General features: G+C 39.9%; 1 protein-coding gene across 1 annotated transcript in view; it reads left to right on the top strand.

Moving 5' to 3' along the window:
* Positions 1-17,164, top strand: part of SMOC2 (SPARC related modular calcium binding 2) — a 500,318-nt gene that overhangs the window by 239,009 nt on the left and 244,145 nt on the right. Inside the window, exons 6-7 of the mRNA XM_040429405.1 lie at positions 2,074-2,121; positions 7,811-7,885. Of these exons, the coding sequence (XP_040285339.1) occupies positions 2,074-2,121; positions 7,811-7,885 (123 nt within the window). The remainder of the gene's footprint in view (positions 1-2,073; positions 2,122-7,810; positions 7,886-17,164) is intronic.

The following is a 17,164-nucleotide window of genomic DNA, read 5'->3' as shown; positions in this document are numbered from 1 at the left end:
GACCAACTCTGGTGCGTCCTTTTACGTAACTGCACGCACCTTCTCCAACTTCCCAGCCTAGTGCACCTGCCCGACCCCTACCTCCCCTGCAGAACTGCTTGCCTCTTACTCTGCCTGTCATTTTCAAAATGATCCTGTGCCAAAGTCCCTAAAGAAGAGCAGTATTTGTGGAAGCAGGTATAATATCGCAGGCCTTAGTTAAAATTTTGTGGAAGCAGGTATATAGAACCCCTTAATCAGTAGTTTGTAGAAGCAGGTATATCGCACCCCTCAATCAGTATTTTGTAGAAACAGGTATATAGAACACCTGAATCAATATTTGGTGGAAGCAGGTATATCGCACCCGTCAATCAGTATTTTGTGGAAACAGGTATATATAACACCTGAATCAATATTTTGTAGAAGCAGGTATATTGCACCCCTCAATCAGTATTTTGTGAAAGCAGATATATTGCACCCCTCAATCAGTATTTTGTGGAAGCAGGTATATAGAACTCCTTAATCAGTATTTTGTAGAAGCAGGTATATCCCACCCCTCAATCTGTATTTTGTGGAAACAGGTATATGGAACACCTGAATTAATATTTGGTGGAAGCAGGTATATCGCACCCCTCAATCAGAATTTTGTGGAAACAGGTATATACGTAAAACACCTGAATCAGTAATTTGTAGAAGCAGGTATATCCCACCCCTCAAACAGTATTTTGTGGAAGACGGTGTATCGCAGGCCTCAATCAATATTTGGTGGAAGCAGGTATATTGCACCCCTCAATCAGTATTTTATTGGAAGCAGGTATATAGAACACCTGAATCAGTAATTTGTAGACGCAGGTATATCCCACTCATCAATCAGTATTTTGTGGAAACGGGTAAATAGAACACTTGAATCAATATTTTGTAGAAGCAGGTATATCGCACCCCTCAATCAGTATTTTGTGAAAGCAAATATATTGCACCCCTCAATCAGTATTTTGGGGAAGCGGTATATAGAACCCCTTAATCAGTATTTTGTAGAAGCAGGTATATCGCACCCCTCAATCAGTATTTTCTGGAAAAAGGTATATCAAACGCCTTAATCAATATTTTGTGGAAGCAGGTATATCGCACCCATAACTCCGTATTTTGTGGAAGCAGGTATAGAAAAAACTCATTAATTAGTATTTTGTAGAAGCAGGCATATCGCACACCTCAATCAGTATTTTGTGGAAGACGGTGTATCACAGGCCTCAATCAATATTTGGTGGAAGCAGTTATATCGCACCCCTCAATCAGCATTTTGTGGAAACAGGGATATATAGAACATAGAACACCTGAATCAATATTTGGTGGAAACAGGTATATTGCACCCCTCAATCAGTATTTTGTGGAAGCAGTTATATCGTACCCCTCAATTAGTATTTTGTGGAAGTAGGTATATCGCACCCTTCAATCAGTATTTTGTGGAAAAATGTATATTGAACACCTGCATCAATATTTGGTGGAAGCTGGTATATCGCACCCCTCAATCAGTATTTTGTGGAAACCAGTATATAGAACACCTTTATCAGTAATTTGTAATAGCAGGTATATCCGACCCCTCAATCAGTATTTTGTGGATGTGTCATGGGTCAAAGTTCAACGCAATGCAAAAGAATATGGAGCATGCGAACATCGCCATATGTTTGGCGAATCGCAAACAAGCAAAGTTTGCCGCGAAAAGAGCGCCGGGCAAACCGCAAGGCCATCTCTAGTGGTCATAACAATGTGACTTGACTGTTTAAGGCAATCTCAGTTAAGCTTTTTCAGTAAAAGAAAAAGTATACATATTAGTGTAAAATCAGTTTTCATTTTACAAAGTCTTAAAAAATATTGCTTATTTAAATTTTAACATTGTGAACCACTTGTTACAATTATGGTCACTCCTAAATTGTAATACCTTAGGACTTTTAGTACAGTACGCCTTTGTTTTATACTATAATTTATATTTACTGTACTTTTTCTGTGTTTACTGTACCGTATTTATATTTACTGTTTACTATATTTACTGTCAATTTAGTCTTTGTGTTCATATTTACATTTTTTATTTTTATGTAGATGATGTGTCTGTTGTGTTAGAAACACAACCTCAAGGAGATGAAGAAGGTAAAAAATTATTTTCATGCTGTAAATGCTTTATATTTTTAAATCTGGTTTTATAATAAATTTGTATTTGTCTCACGTAAGACTGGAGTATCACAATGAACACTCATTCCTCGTATTCTATATTTTTATTAAACTATTCTTTTTAAATACATTGAATGTCATTTGTTCCTTGCAATGTTAACTTTTCCAGCTTGAAAATAAGATGAGAAATATTTTCTCTGTTTGAGTGTCCCATTTTATAAGCATTATCACAAACATAACCTTTGGTTACAGCCTGTAATGCAACAAATGGAGAAACTTTCCAGTTACACAGGTTGATTATCAGGCCAGTTATTAGGAACGAATGTTCATATGAACACCTAGGCCTCTTTCACACGGGCGTCATGTTTTTGGCCCGGATAAGATGCGGGTGCGTCGCGGGAAAATGCATGATTTTTCCGTGCGAGTGCAAAACATTGTAATGCAAAACGGCATGTTTGGTACCCAAACCTGAACTTCTTCACAGAAGTTCGGATTTTGGTTAGGTGTTGTGTAGATTGTATTATTTTCCCTTATAACATGGTTATAAGGGAAAATAATAGCATTCTTAATACAGACTGCTTAGTACAATAGGGCTGGAGGGGTTAAAAATAAAAAATAAAAAAATTAACTCACCTTAATCCGGCTTCTCTTCTGTCTTCTTCTTTGAGGAATAGGACCTTTGATGGCGTCACTGCGCTCATCACATCGTCCATCACATAATCTTTTACCATGGTGATGGATCATGTGATGGACCATGTGATGAGCCTAGTGACGTCACCACAGGTCCTTTTCCTGTGCACAGCAAAGATGAAGACGGAAGAGAAGCCGGGCTGCGCGAACAAGTGGATTAAGGTGAGTTACATTTGAAAAAAAAAATTTTTAACCCCTCCAGCCCTATTGTACTATGCATTCTGTTTTAAGAATGCTAATATTTTCCCTTATAACCATGTTATAAGGGAAAATGATAATGATCGGGTCTCCTAGCAACCATGCACTTGCTTGCGGATGCTTGCGATTTTCACGCAGCCCCATTCACTTCTATGGGGCCTGCGTTGCGTAGAAAACGCACAAAGAGGAGCATGCTGCGATTTTCAGGCAACGCACAAGTGATGCGTTAAAATCACCGCTCATGTGCACAGCCCCATAGAAATGAATGGGTCCGAATTCAGTGCGGGTGCAATGCGTTCACCTCACGCAATGCACCCGAGCGGAAATCTCTCCCATGTGAAAGAGGCCTTATTCCCAATAATCAGTCTAAGAAAAGGTGCCATGATGATCAATTGATGGATGAACAAATGCATTATTGTTTTTGCTGACACTTAAATCATTGTTTCTGGGCAGTAGATCCCTGTTTACATAGCATGATCTAATGCCCAGAAACAATCTGTATGGGGATAAGCAATCACAGTAATAATCACTTGTTCCCATGCAGTGGAGGTGACTGCTGCTCTCAGTCTAGATAATTGCAAGCTTAGTTGGCCTGTATAAATGGGTCTTAATACCTAGCCAATCCCTTGCCACTCCCTCCTTGATACTTCCCTTGGCTCTGCCAGTCTCTATTTACCTGGCTCCAATGATGGACACTGTTACAACCAATGATTGGCTTCAGTGGTCATGTGTTGACAGCTCTTGTCATTGCTAGAGCCCAGTAACCAGAAATTGGTGTAGGATCAGAGAAACACCAGATGGGAGTGTCAGGTGGATTGGTAAGGTATTACTCCTTTTGTTATTTTATAGCATCGTCATCTGTTTGTAAATTATTTCAAGGGGCAAGAAAACCCCTTTAATTGGTTTACTAAGAAATTGTTCTTATAGGAGACCCGGTACCACTCCTGATATGTCCATTTTAGTGAATAATTGCATTTTATGCAAAATGACAAATCTTGTGCATCTTTCCTTATGATTCTATGTTGCACCATTCCTCTGTTCTTCTTACTAGAAGTTTATGAATAAATTGACACCAGATTGTTGCTAGTTAAGGGTTGCTGGCAGTTGCAGACTGTGCAGGGACACACCCAGTTGGCAATTAATTCATAAATGTATAGTAGGAATAACAAAGGAATGGCACATTGTTATTGCATGGCAAAAACAAGAATTTACTAAAACAGGCAAGTTAGGAGAAATGACAGGTCCTCTTTAACTCTGTAGTGGAAAATAAAACAGTAATCTTCATTGTGGTAATACTGAATTTGCCAGGCTATATTATTTAGAAAAATCCTACTATTAGAATTAGTAACTTTTATAGTAATAATATAAGCAATAGCAATAATATATATGCATAGTAGAGATGAGTGAATTGAAGCTGACAAAGTGGAATTCGATCCGAATTTCAGATAAAATTTGATTTGCAAAGAATGCAAATTTCCTCGCGCTTCATGGTAACGAATTGCAATTTTCCCTAAAATGGCAGCTGAAATAGTGGCTACACGTGTGAGGACATGGGGCAAGGAACTCTGGTAAGGCGGGATGACCCATAATGCCATGCATGCAGCCAATCAGCAGCCAGCCGCCCTGTAATGTCTCAGCCCTATAAATACGTTGGACATCTTGGATTCAGACATTTTCCAGCATTCGGAGTACAGGGACAGAGGTGAGAAGGCACTAGGAACAGCAATAGGAAAAACCTAATTGTGAAGAAAAAAAACTGAAAAAAAGATTAAGTGCAGGGAAAGAATAGGGAGGAATCATTTCACAGCATCTTAGTGCAGGGAGAGACGTCAGAAGGCGCTAGGGACATTGCTAGAAAAGCCATTTTCAATTCACTTTTGCAGCTATATGTGGTGAAAGCGTTTAGTGGCCTATTTCAGTACAAAAAGAAAAATATATACACCATTTTTAGCAGTTTTTTTGGGGGTGAAAGCGTTTAGTGGCCTATTTCAGTACAAAAAGAAAAAATATATTTGTTGCTTTTAGGGGTGTTTTAATTTGCTTTTAATTTATTTAGTTCAGCTAAAAGTATGTCCGACAGAGAAGTGCCAGGCCATGCACAGAGAAGTGGCAGAGGCCTAAATGTTTATGGCGCAGGCATAGGTCACAGCTGAGTAAGGGGGTGGGGCAGTTATTTGCGGTAAAAGCGTTTAGTGATGTATTTCATTACTAAAAGAAAAATATATACGCACTTCATTTTTAGCTGTTTTTTTGGGGTGAAAGCGTTTAGTGGCCTATTTCAGTACAAAAATAAAAATCTAGTCGTTGCTTTTAGGGGTGTTTTAATCTGCTTTTAATTTATTTAGTTCAGCTAAAAGTATGTCAGACAGAAAAGTGCCAGGCCATGCACAGAGAAGTGGCAAAGGGCTAAATGTTTATGGTGCAGGCATAGGTCACAGCAGAGTGAGAGAGTGTGGCAGCAGGGGTCGCAACGAGAATCCTGAGGTCCCCGTGTCATCTAGTGGTCGTGTCTGGACCAGCAACCCAGCAGTTCTTGATTGGTTAACTCGGTCATCCACTTCATCCCAAGTGACATCAGACACCCCTACCTCTGTCCTTTCCTCCACTAGGCGGGCAAGTAGTGATGAGGAGAGTGGCGTGGGAGCTGGTGTTGCGAGCGTTGAAGCTCCTGCCTAGAGACGGCTGAGGAGGACATCAGTGACATGCAGACAGTACTCGATGATGATGATGTAGCTGATCGCACTTGGATGCCGGGTGATGAAGGGGCTTCATTATTTTTTTTCCTTTATATAATAATGTAATATTATAAAATCCGGTGTCTTCATGATAAATCTGCAGTGTGGGGGCTTTCAAAATAATCCTTCAGTGGGGCGAATAGATGCCGGATGACCGGGACCCTCCATGACCTTCCCAGGAGCTTCTGTCGGGAGCAGCTGTTAATTTCTGAGACGTCCGTATATTGCGGGGGAAATCCGAAGACCCTCTACATCTCCGTGCACCACAGGATGTCCTCCTTCCTATCCATGATGACTGGGAACTCGTGGTGTTTTCCCTGATGAAGAGACCAGGGGCTGGTAGTTTGAATCTTGATGAACTTTGCGACTCTTCCGGGCTCCAAGCAATCTTGAAGCTTTGTCTTCTCATTGTCTGTAGCTACTAGAGGCCTGTTCATGCCAGACAGGTTCCCCCAGAAGTATATGGCTCGATGAGCAGCTGATACCGCACTTACATCAATCTTCACAGGATTCATCTCCAGGTGGAGAGAAATTGTTTTTTGGAATGCTTTCTCCATCGCAACCAAGTTCTTGAATAACCAGAAAACTGGCCGATTCTCTCCTGTCTTAGGCAACACTTTAGTAATCATGGAAAGTAAAAAAAAACTGTTGTCCACTGCCCCCATAAAGGTCTTTCCGCTGCCAGTTAACGACAAATATTTAATTACAAGGACTGCCGCCAATTATCAGATCGAATTGTCCCCATTCTTCAATCTGTTTCCTGGATTTATTCTGTATGTCGCCCACATATACAATCTGCCCTGGATGGCGTACCCGTCCTATTGTGATGGCGTCCTCACACACCTCTGATGCCATATATTTTTCAATGTTGATTCTAAGCTTTTTCCATTATGACTGGGAACTCGTGATGTTTTCCCTGACGAAGAGACCAGGGGATGGTAGTTATGGTTTGAATCTTGATAAACTTTGCGACTCCAAGCAATCTTGAAGCTTTGTCTTCTCATTGTCTGTAGCTACAAGAAGCCTGTTCATGCCAGGCAGGTTCCCCCAGAAGTATTTGGCTCGATGAGCAGCCGATACCGCACTTGCCTCAATCTTGACAGGATTCGTCTCCAGGTGGAGAGATATTGTTTGTTGCAATGCTTTCTCCATCACAACCACGTCATCGAATAACCAGAAGACTGGCCAATTCTCTCCTGTCTCAGGCAACACTTAATATTTTTTTTTATTAAATTTGTTATATATTTAATATTAAATAGAACCAAAACTTTATTAAAATTATAAGAAACTAAACTTAAATTTGCCAAGATATCCCAATCTTCTATGGAAATTCCCGGACAATCAATTTGCCAAGCCTTTTGTGCTGGAGAACATGTATTATTAAATCGTGCAGAGCCGAAGTGGCCTCCTCATGCTGCTGCCACCTCCACAATCTCTCGCTGTTGTGCTACTCTGTGGCCTCCTCATGCTGCTGCCACCTCCACAATCTCTCGTCATTCTGCTACTCTGTGGCCTCCTCATACTGCTGACACCTCCACAATTTCTCGTTGTCGTGCTAATCTGGCCTCCTCATGCTGCTGACACCTCCACACTTTGTCGTTGTGCCACTATGTGGCCTCCTCATGCTGCTTCCACCTCACCACTATGTCATAGGACCACTCTGTGGACTTCTCATGCTTTTTAACGTAATTCGCCGCAAAAAAATTCAGATCGAACCAAATTTTTCCCAAAAAATTGAGCGAACCAGCGAATCGAAATTTTCAAACATTCACTCATCTCTAATGCATAGTATTATATGGAATCCTATAGTCATAAGAGTCATATTCACTATGACATATATTTAAATATGTTCCATTAAAAAATCTTTTAATAGGTTGTTTGGGATTTTTAAAAAAATGAGCAGAACAGGAGCACTTGTGACCAAAGCTGTGTCTGGTATTGCTGCACATTTCCAGACTATCCCTTTGATTGATTATACAATTTTTCAGATTCAACATATATCTTTGAAAAAGGTAAATACTTAAGTTTGATACCTTCTACTTTAGATTTTGCATCTCGCTATCCTACATTATGGACGGAGCAAGTTAAAAGTAGACAAAATAGAACCCACAGAAATTCAGGTAAGGCAAACTTTATATTTATCCAATCCATTAAGAGGGTCCAAAACAGTTTGCTGCAATGTTACTATTACAGTTATGAATAAGAAAAAAGTTGAAAATGTAGCCTGGCTTTGTATTTCAATAAAGCTTTGTTGTTTAGTAGAGAATTCTGTGTTCTGTTCTATGACAATAAAGGGAATCAGAGTAGATATTAGTAAACCGTATACCTGTGCTAATCCAGTATATAGTAGAGCTATAACTTGAATATCATTATGGGGCCATGTTTCTTTTAGTCCATAACCCAGAGTGATTTTATGTTCTACTGACTAGAAATACCATGGCATGTTTATAAAACAGCATAGACATTCTTCAAAAATACTATACACTATAGTATACTAATATTTCATATTTGTTCTTTCCAAATATTTAGTGCAGGTATGTGGATTAGGGATGTTTTGATGTAAATTGTAAAACATATTTATCTATGTCTAGAATTATAGATCACAAGTACTGTATGACACATCCTATAAAGAATGTATACCTACTGTAAAGTTTTAACTTTCAAAGACACTTATTGTGAGGAATAAATTAAATTACAGTTTCTAGTGAGTGCTATGTTCTTACTGCAGTATTGATAAACATTTCCCATTGTGCTGTTTAATTCATGTGTTATATGTTTTATTTGTAAAATATTTAGAAAATTATACTAGCGTCTGTGTATTTAATGTAATAGTGATTTTAGAAAATCCTTATGTTTCTATGCAGAATAAAGCGTAATATTTTTCCTTGAAATAAAAAGATAAAAAAAGAAACAAAAATGTACTAATTAGCTTTACATGTTGACACTATGGTAATATGCATGAAAGTGCAGCAATTATATATGTAAATAAAACGTTAATAGTTTTAGAAATACAGTTAGGTCCATATAGGTTTGGACTAAAATAACATTTTTCCAATTTTTGTTCTGTACATTACCACAATGGATTTTGAACAAAACAATTCAGATGCACTTGAAGATCAGACTTTCAGCTTTAATTCAGTGGGTTGAACAAAATGATTGCATACAAATGTGAGGAACTAAAGCATTTTTTAAGAACAATCCCTTCATTTCAGGGGCTCAAAAGTAATTGGGTAAATTTAATAATTGTAAATACAATGTTAATTTCTAATACTTGGTTGAAAACCCTTTGTTGGCAATGATTGCCTGAAGTCTTGAACTTATGGACATCACCAGATGCTGTGTTTCCTCCTTTTTAATGCTCTGCCAGGCCTTTACTGTTGCTGTTTGTTTGTGGGCCTTTCTGTCTGAATTTTAGTCTTTAACAAGTGAAATGCATGCTCTATTGGGTTCAGATCAGGTGACTGACTTATTCCACTTCTTTGCTTTAATAAACTCCTGGGTTGCTTTGGCTTTATGTTTTGGGTCAATCTGTATTATGAAACGCCGACCAATAAGTTTGGCTGCATTTGGCTGGATCTGAGCACACAGTATGTCTCTGAAAACCCCAGAATTCATCTGGATGCTTCTGTCCTGTGTCACATCATCAATAAACACTAGGGACCCAGTGACATTGGCAGCCATGCATGCCCAAGCCATTAACTCCCTCCACCATGTTTTACAGATGATGTGGTATGTTTTGGATCATGAGCTGTACCATGCCTTCGCCATACTTTTTTTCTTTCCATAATTCTGGTAGAGGTTGATCTTGGTTTCATCTGTCCAAAGAATGTTCTTCCAGAAGTGTGCTGTTTTTTTAAGATATTATTAACAAAGTCCAATCTAGCCTTCTTATTCTTGAGGCTTATGAGTGGCTTGCACCTTGCAGTGAACCCTCTGTATTTGCTTTCATGCAGTCTTCTCTTTATGGTAGATTTGGATATTGATATGCCTATATCCTGGAGAGTGTTGTTCACTTGGTTGGCTGTTGTGAAGGGGTTTCTCTTCACCATGGTAATTATTCTGCAATCATTCACCACTGTTGTCTTCTGTGGGCGTCCAGGTTTTTTTGCATTGTTGAGGTCACTAGTGCTTTCTTTCTTTCTTTCTCAGGATGTACCAAACTGTAAATTTTGCCACTCCTAATAGTGTAGCAATTTTTCGGATGTTTTATTTTTTCCGTTTTTGCAGATGAAGGATGGATTGTTTCACCTGCACGGAGAGCTCCTTTGACCGCATGTTTACCTCTCAGCAAAATCTTCAAAATGCAAGCACCACACCTCGAATCAACTCCAGGCCTTTTATGTGCTTAATTGAGAATTAAATAATGAAGGAATTGCCCACACGTACCCATGAAACAGCCTTTGAGTCAATTGTCCAATTACTTTTGGTGCCTTTAAAAACAGAGTGCCACATGTAAAGGAGCTGGAACTCCTAAACTCTTCATCCAATTTTAATGTGGATACCCTTAACCCCTTAAGGACACAGCCTTTTTACACCTTAGGACCAGGCCATTTTTTGCAAATCTGACCAGAGTCCCTTTAAGTGCTGATAACTTTAAAACGCTTTGACTTATCCAGGCCGTTCTGAGATTGTTTTTTCGTCACATATTGTACTTCATGACACTGGTAAAATGAAGTCAAAAAATTATTTTTTTTTGCACCAAAAAATACCTAATTTAACAAAAATTTGGAAAAATGTAGCAAATTTCAAAGTTTCAGTTTCTCTACTTCTGTAATACATAGTAATACCCCCTAAAATTGTGATGACTTTACATTCCCCATATGTCTACTTCATGTTTGAATTGTTTTGGGAATGATATTTTATTTTTTGGGGATGTTATAAGGCTTAGAAGTTTAGAAGCAAATCTTGACATTTTTCTGAAATTTACAAAAACTAAATTTTTAATTTTTAAGTCACTTTGCGAGGCTTACATAATAGAAACCACCCAAAAATGACCCCATCTAAGAAACTACACCCCTCAAGGTATTCAAAACTGATTTTACATACGTTGTTAACCCTTTAGGTGTTGCACAAGAGTTATTGGCAAATGGGGATGAAATTTGAGAATTTCATTTTTTTGTCTAATTTTCTATTTTAACCCATTTTTTCCACTAACAAAGCAAGGGTTAACAGCCAAACAAGACTGTATCTTTATTGCCCTGACTTTGCCGTTTACAGAAACACCCAATATGTGGCCGTAAACTACTGTACGGCCACACAGCGGGGCGTAGAGTGAAAGGTGCGCTGTTTGGTTTTTGGAGGGCTGATTTTTATGGACTGGTTTATTTACACCATGTCCCATTTGAAGCCCCCTGATGCACCCCTAGAGTAGAAACACCTAAAAGTGACCCCATCTAAGAAACTACACCCCTCAAGGTATTCAAAACTGATTTTACATACGTCGTTAACCCTTTAGGTGTTGCACAAGAGTTATTGGCAAATGGGGATGAAATTTGAGAATTTCATTTTTTTGTCTAATTTTCCAATTTAACCCATTTTTTCCAGTAACAAAGCAAGGGTTAACAGCCAAACAAGACTGTATCTTTATTGCCCTGACTCTGCCGTTTACAGAAACACCCAATATGTGGCCGTAAACTACTGTACGGCCACACAGCGGGGCGTAGAGTGAAAGGTGCGCTGTTTGGTTTTTGGAGGGCTGATTTTTATGGACTGGTTTATTTACACCATGTCCCATTTGAAGCCCCCTGATGCACCCCTAGAGTAGAAACTCCCTAAAAGTGACCCCATCTAAGAAACTACACCCCTCAAGGTATTCAAAACTGATTTTACATACGTCGTTAACCCTTTAGGTGTTGCCTGACTTTATTGCCCTGACTCTGCCGTTTACAGAAACACCCAATATGTGGCCGTAAACTAATGTACGGCCACACAGCGGGGCGTAGAGTGAAAGGTGCGCCGTTTGGTTTTTGGAGGGCTGATTTTTATGGACCGGTTTATTTACACCGTGTCCTGTTTCAACCCCTCTGATGCACCCCTGGAGTAGAAACTCCCTAAAAGTGACCCCATTTTGGAAACTACGGGATAAGGTGGCATTTTTTTGGGGACTATTTTTAGGGTAAATATGATTTTTGGTTGCTCTATATTACATTTTTGTGAGGCAAGGTTACCAAAAATTTAAATTCTGAAATTTCATCTCCATTTGCCATTAACTGTTGAGGAACACCTAAAGGGTTAATAAAGTTTGTATAATCAGTTTTGAATACCTTGAGGGGTGTAGTTTCTTAGATGGGGTCAGTTTTGGGGAGTTTTTACTCTAGAGTGCATCAGGGGGGCTTCAAAAGGGACATGGTGTCAATAAAAAAAGGCCATCAAAATCGGCCTTCCAGAAACCATGTCAGTCCTTTCCTTTTGCGGCCTCCCTTTTACTGATACAGCAGTTTACGACCACAAATGTGGTTTTTCTGTAAACTGCAGTATCAGGGTAATAAATATTTAACTTTTGTTTGGTTGTTAACCCTTGTTTTGTTACCGGAAAAAACGGATTGAAATGGAAAAGTGCCAAAAATAGCGGTTTTGGCACCGTTTTTTTTTTTTTTTTTAACCGTGTTAATCTGGGGGGTTAGGTAATGGGATATTTTTATAGAGGAGATTCTTACGGACGCGGCAATACCTAATAAGTCTACTTTTTTTTTACAATTATTTAGGTTTTTGACTATTATCTTTTTTGATACAAATCTTTTTTTGGGTATCTCTAAAGTCTAAGGGTCATTTTTAAAAAAAAATTTTTATCCAATTATCTCATGTGGGGGCTCATTTTTTGCGGGATGAGCGGACGGTTTTATTGGCACTATTTTGGGGGCTATATGACTTTTTGATCGCTTGCTATTAAACTTTTTATTATGTAAGGTGACAAAAAAAACTTTTTTTGCACCTTTTTTTTTTTTTTTTTCTTGACCGTGTTAATCTGGGGGGGTTGGTCATGGGGTAGTTTTATAGAGGAGATTATTACCGACGCGGCGATACCTAATATGTCTACTTTTAATAAATTTTTTATTTTTTTTTTGGGCGTCTCAGGTCTGAGAACCATTTTTTTTTATCCGATGTCAGTGCTAAATTGGGATATAAATTTAGTACTCCATGGAAGTGTGATACTCCCTGAAGCAACCGTCAATGCAGAGGCCCGGATGATCGGGGCACGTGTCGCACTGAGTAGTCGTGTCCTTCCGTATCCCCCTCCTGCGACACACTCTGCACTTTTTTTGGGTTCGTCCCTTCTTTCCAGTATGGGGGACCACACCTGGAAAGTGGCAGCACCCCTGGGGGGTCTAGGGTCACACAGCTGTGCTGTGGACCCCAGACACCCTAACTTAGGGTGATGCAATAAAAGTTAGAAAAGTTCAAAAACTAACTTTCCCTTTTTTTCCCCTGCCTAAACCAAACTTTCCCTATGCTGTCCCTATGTACCTGATGGGGGGTGCTGGGGCACAGATCGGGTCCTGGGGGCACAGATCGGGTCCTGGGGGTGCTGGCAGACACACGTGCAGGCAGCTCCTCTCTCCTCCGGCTCCGGAACACAAAAGGAGGAAGAGAGGAGCGCCTGCCTCTTTTGAATTTGCCGCCGGACCGCCCACAGACCAATCAGGAAGCGATCCTGAGTGGTGATGTCACCATCACCACTCAGGATCGCTGGATGGTGATTGGTGGGGTGAAATCACACCACCATCACCATCCTGTTCCGGGTTATCGGGTCTTCAGAGACCCGAACAACCCGGAAACGCAGAAAACCGCAGGTCTGAATTGACCTGTGGTTTTCTGCGATCGCATACATGGGGGGGTCACCGGACCCCCCGGCGCCTTTGCCCCAAGTGCCTGCTCAATGATTTGAGCAGGCACGGGGTTCCGATCACCGCCCGCCGCGCGGCCGTGATCGAAAATACACAGGGCGTACATGTACGCCCTGTGTCCTTAAGTACCAGGGCACAAGGGCGTACCTGTACGCCCTATGTCTTTAAGAGGTTAAATGAAAGCTAAAAGTCTGAACGTTATGTCCATATCCATTATATAACTATAACTTGAATATGTTTTAGAAAAAAGGTAATAAAAACAAAATTTGTGTCTGTGTCCAAATATATATGGACCTAACTATAGTAGAATTGAGTAGATGAGCATATTGATATTCCAAATGAATCAAATTCTTTACAAATTCCCAATAACTTTGGCTTCAAACTAATCCAAAGTTTTTTGGACTTGCTCCACATGAATTAATCAAAATGGCATGGTAAGTTTGCACATCAGAATACAGGAAAGATGAGAAGATAAAGGAGGATCACACAGTCCTGTCTCAGCGGGCCTGTGACAATGTATCAAACATGGATCTCTGAGGATTTTCATATGCCTTCGGCTGATTCCAATGAATAGACCTGCCATTTTTAAACTCTTCTGTCCTCTGGAAAAACAAACCTCCAAGTAGGTATAGGAAACTTATTTTTACATTGAATTTAATATTCAGACCAGAGCATCAGCATCTACCAATAGCAAAATATATTTATTTGTATTAATCCTAATCCCCATAAATGTTCACAACTAATCGAGGACCTATAAAGGAGTTGTCCGGAACCACCTAACTTTTAACTGATACCTGCAGCCTGCCTCTACTATTGAAAGATTTATACTTATCTGAACCCAATACTCTGGTAGTTTGCGCTAGCTCCTATGTGTCCATCTCCTAGTCTTTGGCTTGTTTACTTCCAGTCATCTTCTGGTCTTCAGGTTATGGGCATTGTCACCCTCTTCACTGCAGCCAATGACTGGCTTTAGCAGTGACTTGTTCACAAGAAACACATCACTTCTGAAGCCAGTGATCAGCTCGGGAACAGTTGATGCCACTGATGCTGTTCTTGCAGGCTCAGAATGTGTCAAACCTAGGCCAAGTTCAGTTGCTAGTAGCTCCGGTATGACAGTTTTTCATCACAGTGCCTGCAGACAAAAGCATTGTCGTGTGTAAGATCTGCAGGATGAAAATAAGCCATGAGCATTCAAACAGAAACATAGAGATTATGACTCTATTGTAGGAAATGAGGCAGCCTCACCAGATCTAGAGGAAAAGTCAAACTGGCCAAAAATTGGAACAAGACTGTCCTTCTACTGGTGTTCATTATAACAACAAGACCACATCTGCAAACCGTACAGTGTTGTTGTCATTACTATCAACATCATCACTAACTCCTGCTTAGATTTCACTTCCTCGTCAGGCATCCATAACGGAATAAGTGGCTAGGAAACAACTATGCGCTTCCAGTAATCCGCTTGTGTGCAAACTAAACTCCCACCTAGCCAAAGTGCTGGCAGTGCAGTTGATGCTGTACCACTTAGTGGATTCCACTGCCTTTAGAAAAATTATGCCATGTGCCAGGGGTGTACATAGAAAGAATCTGAATTGGGCCCCCAAGGACTATTCATAGACCCTCCCACTACACTTTCCTGGCTAGTACATACAGCAGTGTACTGATATGTGAGGTATGAGGTAAAAATTACAACTTATGTACCTCACATGTCAGTACACTCCTGTATATAGTATATATCTGAATACACTGCATCTATTATACACCGTACCTCACATATAAGTTCACTGCTGTGTATACTACATACCTGTGTCCACTGCATCGATTATACTGTATAATATGTATATTATATAGAGCAGTGTACTGATGTGAGAAATACAAGGTGTAATACAAACCGGATTCCAAAAAAGTTGGGACACTAAACAAATTGTCAATAAAAACTGAATGCAATGATGTGGAGATGGCAAATGTCAATATTTTATTTGTAATAGAACGTAGATGACAGATCAAACGTTTAATCCGAGTAAATGTATCATTTTAAAGGAAAAATACGTTAATTCCAATTTTCACGGTGTCAACAAATTCCCAAAAAGTTGGGACAAGTAGCAATAAGAGGCTGGAAAAAGTAAATTTGAGCATAACGAAGAGCTGGAAGACCAATTAAGACTAATTAGGTCAATTGGCAACATGATTGGGTATAAAAAGAGCTTCTCCGAGTGACAGTGTCTCTCAGAAGCCAAGATGGGTAGAGGATCACCAATTCCCACAATGTTGCGCAGAAAGATAGTGGAGCAATATCAGAAAGGTGTTACCCAGCGAAAAATTGCAAAGACTTTGCATCTATCATCAACTGTGCATAACATCATCCGAAGATTCAGAGAATCTGGAACAATCTCTGTGCGTAAGGGTCAAGGCCGTAAAACCATACTGGATGCCCGTGATCTCCGGGCCCTTAAACGACACTGCACCACAAACAGGAATGCTACTGTAAAGGAAATCACAGAATGGGCTCAAGAATACTTCCAGAAACCATTGTCAGTGAACACAATCCACCGTGCCATCCGCCGTTGCCAGCTGAAACTCTACAGTGCAAAGAAGAAGCCATTTCTAAGCAAGATCCACAAGCTCAGGCATTTTCACTGGGCCAGGGATCATTTAAAATGAAGTGTGGCAAATTCAAAGTTCTTTTTGGTAATCTGGGACGCCATGTCATCCGGACCAAAGAGGACAAGGACAACCCAAGTTGTTATTAACGCTCAGTTCAGAAGCCTGCATCTCTGATGGTATGGGGTTGCATGAGTGCGTGTGGCATGGGCAGCTTGCATGTCTGGAAAGGCACCATCAATGCAGAAAAATATATTCAGGTTCTAGAACAACATATGCTCCCATCCAGACGTCATCTCTTTCAGGGAAGACCCTGCATTTTTCAACAAGATAATGCCAGACCGCATTCTGCATCAATCACAACATCATGGCTGCGTAGGAGAAGGATCCGGGTACTGAAATGGCCAGTCTGCAGTCCAGATCTTTCACCTATAGAGAACATTTGGCGCATCATAAAGAGAAAGGTGCAACAAAGAAGGCCCAAGACGATTGAACAGTTAGAGGCCTGTATTAGACAAGAATGGGAGAGCATTCCTATTTCTAAACTTGAGAAACTGGTCTCCTCGGTCCCCAGACGTCTGTTGAGTGTTGTAAGAAGAAGGGGAGATGCCACACAGTGGTGAAAATGGCCTTGTCCCAACTTTTTGGGGATTTGTTGACACCATGAAATTCTGATTTCAACATATTTTTCCCTTAAAATGGTACATTTTCTCAGTTTAAACTTTTGTTCCGTGATTTATGTTCTATTCTGAATGTAAAAATATTAGAAGTTGGCACCTCCACATCATTGCATTCAGTTTTTATTCACGATTTGTATAGTGTCCCAACTTTTTTGGAATCCGGTTTGTACATGCAGTGGGTACAGATGTATTTAGTCAGTTAAATATTATGGTTATTGTGTGAAGTAATAGTGGTTGTGCTCTGTAGCACTATATACATATATGAGTGAGATAT

This window comes from Bufo bufo, chromosome 4 (genome assembly GCF_905171765.1).
Source record: "Bufo bufo chromosome 4, aBufBuf1.1, whole genome shotgun sequence".
Classification (NCBI taxonomy): domain Eukaryota; kingdom Metazoa; phylum Chordata; class Amphibia; order Anura; family Bufonidae; genus Bufo; species Bufo bufo.
The sequence above is the reverse complement of the archived record's forward strand: the minus strand, read 5'-3'. Positions and strand labels throughout refer to the sequence as shown.